Here is a 10450-nt window from a genome sequence, read left to right as displayed (position 1 = left end):
TCTTTAATTTAAATATTAAAAATAGTAAAATATATATAAAAGAGTATTTTAGAAAAAAATAATTTAATTATTAAAAAATATTTTGGTAAAAATATAATTTAATTAATAGAAAAATAATTTATTAAAAGATATTTTGATAAACAAAATTTAATTACAAAAAAATAAAATTTTTGTTAAAGGGTATTTTTGTAAAAAATAATTTATTTTTTCTTAAAAAATAGATAAAGTTGATAAGTTTGGAAAACTCCAAATTAATAGGATGATCGGACATTATTAAAATAGTAATTAGAAATTATTAAATTGATTTATGATTTAAATTTATTTAATTAATAATTTCTATGTTGCTTGCAGATTTTGGTCATTGGGCATAAAGAAAACTTGAAGCCCAAAATAATTGGCAAAAATAATCAGCCTTGTGCAAAAATGTTTAAAAATATGTGGCTGAATTATTGCTATGACTATTGGGTCAGGATTTTGTTAAACAAGCCCAAATTAAATCCTTGTTACAAGACTAAAGCTTGGTCCGAAATTAAAAGATGGAAGAAAGTAAGGTTTCATGCTTCCCATGGTTACATTACCCCGCTAAAGAATGGAATTCAAAATCATTTAATTTGGTTTAATGCTTTGGTAACATGAAAGAAAAAGTGCAAGTGATATGATGGCATTAATTGTTTACACGTTACTAGGTATGGGGAGTGAGAAATTAATTCATTTTAATTTCTTTCTTCAATTACATTGAAAAATTTTTCTCTTCTCTCTTATTGTTTCGGTCACATCCATCAGAAGAAGATGGAAGGAAGAACAAGCTATCAAATGAAGGAAGAAGAAGCTAGAAGCAAGAAAAGGGCTACGGTGATAATGTCCTTAGCAAAAAAAAGATCTACAATATGGTGTGACTGAGATCTTTGCCACTTATAGTAAGATGTGGTGAAGAAGTCTCAAGATCACTATGCCTAAAAATGGTGGAAGATCCAACTCGGTCAGAGAAGAAGATCCCTGGAGTATGGCTCGTCTCTACTTTTGGTCATCCATCACAGGAGGTAGCTACTGCTGTAGCTACATGGGGAAGAAGCAGAAGATAGAGCAGATGGAGCTGTCAAGGATCAAGGGTTCATCAAGGGTCTGAAATCCTTCTTGGGGATCAAGTCAAGATGGAAGGTTCAGATTGATGAAGCTTGATGAGTTGGAATGAGAGTGAGGTAATTGCATGTTGATTTTTGTATTCGGTTTCCTCTCTCTTCTCTCTGTCCAAACCGGTTTGATGATTGAAGAAGAAGAAGTTGGTTCGGTTCAACCGTTTCAACCTTGGAGGCTTCCCCTTCTATAATAAGGGTGAACAACCAAGGTTTGAAGTAAGGAGAAAAGAGTGAAAGCACAGAGTTCTCATAGCTACCCAAGCTAACAGAAGTTCTTCTCCTTCAATGGGTTTCATGTTATATTTTTCTGTTTAGTTTTGTCTGTCTTGAGTTTTATGGTTAAAAGGCAAACTAGTGTAAGGTTTGTAAGAAAAAGACAGTGAACGAAAAAAGGCAGAGGATACAAAATTAAAAGAAAAAGTCATAGATGTCCTAGAGGTCCTTTGTACATCTGTGTTGTGTTTCATGATTCTGTGGGAATTCTCTTGCAAGTTGGGTTAGCACTTAGCAGTTGAAAGCTTGGTAGGTGACCAAGTCAAGTTCAGGATTGGGGATAGATTCTGGACTTGTCCCGAATAGGAAAGGTAGTTCCTAGGGAAAATTGGTGTATGTAATCAAAGATGATTATAGTGAAATTCCATCATTGTTGTGATGGAGACTAGATGTAGGCTGCATTGCACTTGGCAGCTGAACCAGAATACTTCTGGGTGTGATTCTCTCTTTCTCTTCTACTCCATTTCTGGTTCTGTTACGTAGGAGACAAAACTGAAAAATATCTCCTGTCTGATTACGAGACAAAATGAAAATGTCTCTTGACTAGGTACAAGACAAAAACAAAAAAAAATCTCCTAAAGCTATTTTAAAGGACAGAAAGTAATACACAGCAAAAAGGGGCTAAGATTCAACCCCTCTTTCTCTTAACCACTGATTACCATCAAAAGTCAACGTTAGTTAATACAAAAAAAAAAACTTTAAATAGATTAAAGATGAAATTTTTTAAAAGTTATAAGAGAGGGAACTGTATATTTTACAAATAAAAAAAAAGTGTCATTTTAATATTTCTGAAGGGAGAATAGAATTTTCGTTTTTAAAAAAATATTCAATAATTTTTAATTGTATCTAAACTAAAGAATTTTTAAGAGACAGATTAGGTATCTATTAAAAATTGAAAACTATGTTTGAATCCCTTCTTGCATTGTCTCTTTTAATGGTAAAGGAACTTATATCTAATATTCAATATTTGCATCATATAATTTCTTTTCTAGAAAGAATGCTTCAATACATTGCTTGACAAGAATTTGACTGTTTAAAGTAAATATAATTCTAATAGTGAAAAAAATATTTTTCGTCACTTATTTAATATCATATAATATCTGACATTTTTCTGTGTTTTTTTTAGAATAAATTGGGAATGGCAGTTAAAAACTAAATTGGCTCAATAAATTCTTGATTTAATTATATTTGTTTGTCATTACTTTTATAAGAAACAAAGTGAATTAAATTAATCAAGTAAATTTATTACTTTTGACATGTGATACATATTAAAAAAAAACCTATTTAATTTGAAATATTTACAACGTTTTAGAAACCACTACTTCTCATAAAAAGCCATTAAACTATTCTTTATAAATATTATTATCTTTCTTTCTTTCTTTCATGTAAATATAATAATTAATATCATTGTTTTGACGATTTTTAGTGGTGGTTCGATTCTAATAGTCTGGGAGCGAAACCTACTCTTCTTTTACAGATACTAGTTTTCTATAAGTGCATCAAAGTGTCTATCTCGAATTAGACGAGAATTGAAAGAACAAGTAAATCAAAGTTTGTAAAAGAATAAAAGGAATGAAAAATAAAATATTGAAAAGGTAAATTGACTGAAATCGAGAAAAGTTACATTAAAATTAAAAAAAAGCAGTAAAGGTGCCTTCGACTGGGTCAAAGGACTTTGGGCATGAAAATTAAAGATACTAGAATATAAATTGAATTCAAAAATTAAACATAAATTTGCTTGAAAGATAAACTTGTTTAAAAGATAAAGTTTACAGAAAATTTAAATGGAAGATAAAGACATGTGAAAGGAACCCTACAGAGAATTGACTGGGATGTGAGTGTGCGTGAGTAATTTTCTGAAGCAAAGTTCCAACCCCTATTTCCTAAAACTTTCTAATATTTATAGTCTACTTCTATAACCGACCATTAATTCATGGTGATGTCTTGTATGCACACTTCCAAGTAACCGTTCCCGCTCTTTTGCTAATAAACGTTACCCATAAATTTCTCACATGGTGAAAACTTGGCTTTTTTATATAATTAAGCATTAGAGAAGCTTTTATTCCCATAATACGCAGCATTCAAAACTGATCCTAAAATACGCACCCCCAATTCGTGCATAGCAGTCGCGAAATGGAGTTTCACTTAAATTCATGTGTGACCCCCACGAAATGGCGCAATGACAGCAGCTTTCTCCATTTCCTTTCTGCCATCAACGAAATGGAGCCAAGTCAATGACGGCGCACACGAGGTGGAGCATCTCAGGGGCAGTGCATGCGAATTGGCCAACCTGCTGGCGGCGCCAACGAAATGGAGAACTTCGTGCGTGGCGCCCACGAGAAGGTGTGGTCAAAGGACACGTTGCAGGAACCGTACCTCACATGTATTGGCTATGTTGGGAGGCATGAGACACTTGGGAAGGGAGTCAAGACCATTATAAAAGAGTTGTGGGGAGGGGACCTCATGCACGGTTGAATTGAAGGGAACATATGGTTTAAAAAAAATTGTATAAGTGGTAAAAGGAAGGTAGGAGAAGTTGGTAGTGCTGAAAAAAAAATTTTAATATGAGTGGGGGAGGGGTTAACGCAGAGGAGAACTTGAACCGGTTGGACGAACATCATATAGCGGCACATTTATTCCAAAAGGTTAGTTTACGTCATTAAGTTGATAGTTGTCATTAGCGATTGTTCGACATAAATTTTTCCACGTTTAAAAATTTTTGTTATGTTTTTTGAATTATTGTATTTCTTGCTACCTTCTATTGCAGCTGACACGTGTCCTTACTCCTCATGGCACGCTCGTAGATGTTTTCACGATGGATCCTGCGGATCCAAGCATGGAAATTAGGCGGCAGAGGCTTGAGCCTTATTTGAGACGCACGGGATTTTACCACGTCGCTTTGATCAAGCGCTTCGAGTACGACAATCCACTTATTAGTGCCTTCGTTGAACGATGGCGACCGGAGACACACACCTTCCACCTCCCTTGGGGCGAGTGTACGGTAACCCTGGAGGATGTAGCAATGCAGTTAAGGTTACCTGTTGATGGTCAGCCCGTTAGTGGTACTTTGAGGTCATGGAGAAAGTTTCACCAAAGAGATATTTGGGAATGGTGTCATGAACTTCTAGGTGAGGTTCCCGCCGGCCACGTAGGGACAACAAAGTTCAACATAAAGTTGAAGTGGCTCAGAACTCGTCTTCAGCAGATGCCGCTTGACTTAGAAGATAATGGCCTCATGCAGTACGCACGGTGTTACATACTTTACTTGTTGGGAGGAGTGCTTCTTCCAAACAAGGCGAACAACACAGTGCATGTTCGATATCTGCCATTATTGGCTGACTATGATGCCATCTGCACCTACAGCTGGGGGAGTGCCGTCCTCTGTTGGTTATATCGTGCTATGTGCTTAGCAACATATCCCAATGTCGAGGGTATGGCCGGTTGTCATACGTTGCTCATGTCGTGGATATACTACAGATTACCTTTCTTCGCACCGAATGTCACGACAGCGTATAGTTTTCCTTTAGCCACGAGGTATGGTATATGTCTTCCCACTTTGTGACTTTTATTAGATATCCTTTGCTGTTGGAAGAATTTTTTTTTTTTTTAATTTTCTCCTTGTCGAACAGGTGGGCAGGCAAAAAAGGACAAAATGACTATGCTGAGCAGCGCTTATTGAGGCACCGTCTAAGGTTGGACAATCTTCAGGTGGATGAGGTTGGTGCTGGTTGTTATTAATGTGTTACCAACAACTGTGTATATGCCTTTAGTGATGGGATTTCTTTCATGTGTAGTTTGTTTGGCAACCGTACATGGACCCCAGGATTCTCTCTAGAGTTCCGGCTGATTTCCTCGGCCACCCACATGGAGACTTTTATACCGCCGTTGTGCCTCTCATATTTTTCCGGTGGATTGAGATTCTAAATGTTGACAGAGTGTTGCGTCAATTTGGGGGAAAGCAAGGACCTCCAAACCCTCCTCTTAATATTGATACCTTCCATCGACAGTCGGCCCGCAATGATGATGGATGGTGGCCGGTTAGACTATCTGAGTGGTTTGAGGTATGGGCAAACCGGCGAAGTGATGCATATAGGCTGCGCATTGATCGTGCAGATACATTGCGTCCCAGTCAAGATTACTATAGGTGGTACTGCGACAGAACAAGGAGGTTTTTGTCTGCCCCCGATGCATTCCATGATCCGAGGCAGGAAGTTGTCCCCGCAGGCGCACCGGAAGAGTATGGAAGAGGCCCCGTGGTTAATTTGCCGCCGGTTCCACGAGACCATCGTCGTCGCCGTCCTCGCAGAGGTAGAGTTGAAGAAGATGCTGACCCTGGGGAGGATAGGCCGGATGTACCGGTGGAAGACCGGCCCAGATTTGAGCCAGACATGGGTTACCCACCACAGCCTCCTCCAGTTCCAGGGGACTGCTACTACCCGCAGCCTTATGTTCAACCAGAGCCTATCCAGCCATCTTCGATTCAGCATTTTATGCCATATCAGAGTAGCTACGAGGTTGGGGGTTCATCACAGGGAGGTACACAGGACTTAATTGATTCTATGGACAGAGTTGGGTGGACAAATTTCTCTTCTTTTTTCGATGGTTTGGACCATTTCATTCCTCAGCAAGCATCCCCGCATACACCAACTGATCTTGCACTCGCCTTGCCCCGATCCGACACTGAGACTCAGCATGCGCTTGCGGGGAGGAGATCTACCTCCATCTGTGACACAGCTGGCTCAGCACTCCGTCCCTATGACGCTATGCAGATGCAGGGCCGAAGGCTTTCTTACACTGAGGCTGATGTTAGCTTGGAGGAGGACGAGGGACATCATGGTCGTCCCCGCCGGGTCACTCGAGCTCCTTCGTGTGGCACAGGCGGCAGACTGGGGCACGAGCACCATTAGCCTTCTTTCAGATGTTATCTGTTCTATGTTTAATTGTTTAGTTATCTTGTTTCCGATCGATGTTATATGTTTTACTGTTTAGTTATGTTGATGTACTCGTACCTTTATGAATGGCTCTATTTGTTTGTGTTATGTATTTCTTATTGTTTTCGTCAATCACGAATTTTTTTAACGACCGTACCGCAGTTTATGATGATATTAGTTTGTTTACATAAAAAACACACGCGAACCGAACTTAATATAACAAGAAGAAACAACATAGATTCATTAATACAATAAAACTCAAATAACTGAAAAAAAAAAACAAAAAAATTACAATAAACCAAGCAGGTGGCATTCTAGGTTGCAGTAGCGTTGGGACAATGTCGCCTCGTATGTCCTGGTTGCCTGAAAAGGCCACACCGCTTACCGAGTCCAGGCTCAACCTCGTCCATCTCATTCTGAAATCTCGTAGACACCGGACGTCCTTCAAGTGTGCGTCGTAGGAGGGGGTTGGGACAGACACGTGGGCCTTCATAAGGGGGCCACATCTCCTCATCCGGCATTGGCTGGAATTCCATTTCATAGACCCGAAACACGCTCTCCATGCGATAAACCAAGTTTACATACTGTTGTCACTCGAGTCTCGCATAGGCGCAAGCGGCTAGAGCATGAGCACATGGGTAGTGTAACGCCTGGAAGTAACCACAGTCACATCTACGAAACTGAAGGTTAACCCTAAACCGAGACTGCACCCCTGCAGCAGCTATCTCGTCGACTGTGAATACGGTTGTGGCTCTATCGTACGACGTCACTAACATCTGAGAAATTCCCTCACGGTTCGCTAATATGGCTTTCTGCAGGAACTGTGAGAACACCTGACCGCTTGCAATCTGCGCTTGTGCTTGCCGACCCTTCACGACGAATAACTCATTTAGGCGATGGTATGTAGACTTGACAATTGCACAGACTGGTAGATTTCTAGTGCCCTTCAGGACGGAGTTGATACACTCAGAAAGATTGGTCGTCATGTGACCATATCGTCGGCCCTCATCAAGGTGCTGCAGCCATTTAGGTGGCTCTAACCCTCGTATCCAACTCATCATCTGCGGTGATGCTATGGGATCCTCGCTGCTAATTAACTCAAGATAGTACTGCGCCTGCTCTTGGGTCTTCGAATAAGCGGCATTAACCAGGTGTCTTTTGGCTTCCTTACTCTTGAAACTTGTTGCGAAGTTCGAGGCAATATGTCGTACACAGTAAGCATTGTGATCCCAACCACATCCTTCACGCTCCAACGCGGCCTTTATTGCAGCATGCCTGTCGGAGATAAGAAGAACTCCTGGCCTAGTCGCTACATGTCTCCTCAAATTAGTCAGGAAGAAGTACCATGAATCTGTGTTCTCTCTTTCTACGAGGGCGAAAGCGACGGGCAGAATGTTGTTGTTTTCATCCTGTGCTATGCCCATGAGAAGGGTGCCAGCGTACTTACCGTACAGGTGTGTTCCGTCGACTGACAGCAGCGGCTTACAATGCCTAAACGCTTGAACACACGAAGAGAACGACCAGAAGACCTGGTGAAACATGACACTTTCACGGTCAAGCGTGTTTCCGACATAGTATGGAACCGTTTGGAGGTCAACAATTGTCCCTGTTGCAAAATTTGTTTACTTGGTCAAAGTTGTTAACGAGTAAACGGACAACAAAGAGCAAAGACCGTACAAAAGTAAATTGCAAGGAATACCTGGGACGAAAGCTTGCAGCGCATTGAAGTATCTGCGCAGCTGGTCATACGACTCGTCCCAATCACCATAGATCCTTGCGATTGCCTTCTGCTTCGCGTGCCAAACCTTCTTGTAAGACACCTTGTACCCGTACGCTGACTCTACCAATCCTTGCAATACCTTTACACAAATAGTCGCATCAGCATGCACCATGGGGAATATGTGCTGGCATATCACATTGCTATCTAGTTGAGCGTGGTCTTGACACATCGAACTTGCCAAGCAACTATGAGGCCCTTCATATTTTCGAATTTCTCAAAATCTGGAAGACCTTGTCTTCGCAACCCGTACCATCCAACGACATTGATCACCGAACTGCTTGCATCGACATACATACCTCCTTTGGTCTAACTCAACGACCTTATACTCTGCACTCCCACGGATGTTGTAGTTTTTGACTGCCAGCATCGCTGTTTTCCGGTTCAAAAACTTTAACCCAATCTCGAGCTCCATCTCGCCTGAGAGAGGGTAGCTACTAGGTCTGTCCTCTGCGTTACTCGAATGCATTGCTCCAAGATTTAGGGATAGGTAGTGTGCAGGTGTGCTGGAGGATACACCTCCACCTACCGGTTCGACAGGTGTTGGAGGAACGTTGTCGCCATGCAGAGGTTGCGTTTCTGGAACGGCTTCTGCCTCATCACCACTGAATTCTTCAATGTCATCCTCGTCAGAACTACCAGAGATGCCAACATCGGGATGCCTATCGAACCCATGTAAGGTTGAAGTGGAGGACCGCGCTTCACGAAGATTTGCATTATGTTCCCGCACAACAAACGCATTGAAGCTTGGACTACGGGCCCTACTTGTATCCGGACCCGGTACAAAATCAGCCACTTCTAGATTTCTCACACCATCCACATTATTGGAACTGGACGAGCTTCCGCCAATATCCTGAATATTCAGACAAAGCTCCAACGAATATATGGTACCTATGCTGCGATGATAAGAGAACATCATTGACACCTGCTGATAAGATTTTATCTGCATTTTTTGATATGCAAACGAGTTGGCCACTGCAACCGGCATCCTGTAGGTCAACTTTGTGATTTTTTTTCCAACCATTCCGGTATGAACCAGAATTAGATTCTTCAGATCTTGTAACGATGTATGTGGTGGAATCATTATCCATAACGGATCATTGCAAACGAATGTAATACCTTCTGCTGTATGAGAAATTTCTTCATTGGGATATATAATTAAATACACGTTCTCCGAAGCCATACACAAAACAACCCAATCTGAATACCCCAAAAAAAATTTTTAAGAGAGAAAGAAGCTTGTGAACTTGAGAGAGAATGTTGGAGAGTTGCAAGAGAGTGGATACATAATGGCTTCTTCTGTGGCTGATCCAGCAGCGTTTATATAGGCAAACCACGATCGCATTTCGTGGCCCGTGCACCAGAAGTGGCTAAACTCGCGTCCGCTGCAGTTGATTTGGGCCCAACTCGTGGCCGCCGACCCAGATGTGCCCCATTTCGCAGGTGACAGGCACTAAATGGGATCTGCACCATTTTGTGGCCGCCGCTATTGAGTTGGAACCTGCTGCTGCTTTTTCCATTTCAAGGGCGCTGCACCAGAAATGAAGAGGAAACCCATTTCGTGGGCGGCGACCAAGACATGGGCATGCGTATTTTCGTAACGTTTTTCTGCCTGCGTATTTTGGGAATTTTAATTTTTACCCTGATTATTAATATAAAAAAGCCTGAAAACTTTCAACTTCTCTATTTATATAACCATTCGATTCACTATTCGAACAGTCATTCGATTTCTCTTTCAAATACCTGCTTGACTAGACCTAGTCGATCTAATAAGGCGTCTGAATCGAGTCCATGTCGAATAACTCTTAATCAATGCTTACACATGCACCTTTTGACCTCTGCTTCCATTCTAACATCTCTTCGAAATTTCGAATCATCTTGTTCTAGTCGAAAATATTTTTCGATTAACAATAATATCATAATAATTCTATGTGTTATTACTAATGATTTAGTTCGTGTGATGCCCTGTGCATTGCCTGGACATGAACACCAGTAATAATTAATCAAAAACATGATAAGCATATTCGTAGATACCTCAATAATTGTTATATATAAGATAAGCAATAAAATCAACGATTCAACCCCGCATAAAGGAAAATATATGTGTGAACAAATCAAATACAATTAAATTCCATTTTGTTTATTTCTTGTGTCATTTTACAAGATTTCACTTTGATTTTATCAATTTTAATTCTCAACATACATACTTATGATGAATTTATATATTAGAATAATTTAGTGTAGAACTGTAAATAAAATACTTATGATGAACCTATAAACTAAACTAAAAATGTATTAAGTGAGGTTGATTCACTTATTCAGAATATAAGTAG

At 40.3% G+C, this 10450-nt stretch overlaps 2 protein-coding genes across 2 annotated transcripts; both read right to left on the bottom strand.

Annotated features, from left to right (window-relative positions):
• On the bottom strand, positions 6931–8289 carry LOC107614775. The gene is made up of 2 exons (XM_016316909.1): positions 8040–8289; positions 6931–7946 (listed from the first exon to the last, which is right to left on the bottom strand). The coding sequence occupies exons 1-2, from the start codon at positions 8287–8289 to the stop codon at positions 6931–6933; spliced, it is 1266 nt and encodes a 421-aa protein (XP_016172395.1).
• On the bottom strand, positions 8335–9300 carry LOC107614776. The gene has a single exon (XM_016316910.1). The coding sequence runs from the start codon at positions 9298–9300 to the stop codon at positions 8335–8337; it is 966 nt and encodes a 321-aa protein (XP_016172396.1).

The sequence above is a fragment of the Arachis ipaensis genome, chromosome B09 (assembly GCF_000816755.2).
Source record: "Arachis ipaensis cultivar K30076 chromosome B09, Araip1.1, whole genome shotgun sequence".
Classification (NCBI taxonomy): Eukaryota; Viridiplantae; Streptophyta; class Magnoliopsida; order Fabales; family Fabaceae; genus Arachis; species Arachis ipaensis.
This window is presented reverse-complemented; position numbering and strand designations above follow the sequence as displayed.

Excerpts from the sequence above, each read along its gene's own strand:
- LOC107614775 (XM_016316909.1), bottom strand. The coding sequence starts at position 8,289 with ATGTGTCAAGACCACGCTCAACTAGATAGCAATGTGATATGCCAGCAC. Across the intron at positions 7,947-8,039 it reads GCTGCAAGCTTTCGTCCCAG|GGACAATTGTTGACCTCCAA; the intron begins GTATTCCTTGCA and ends ATTTTGCAACAG.
- LOC107614776 (XM_016316910.1), bottom strand. The coding sequence starts at position 9,300 with ATGGCTTCGGAGAACGTGTATTTAATTATATATCCCAATGAAGAAATT.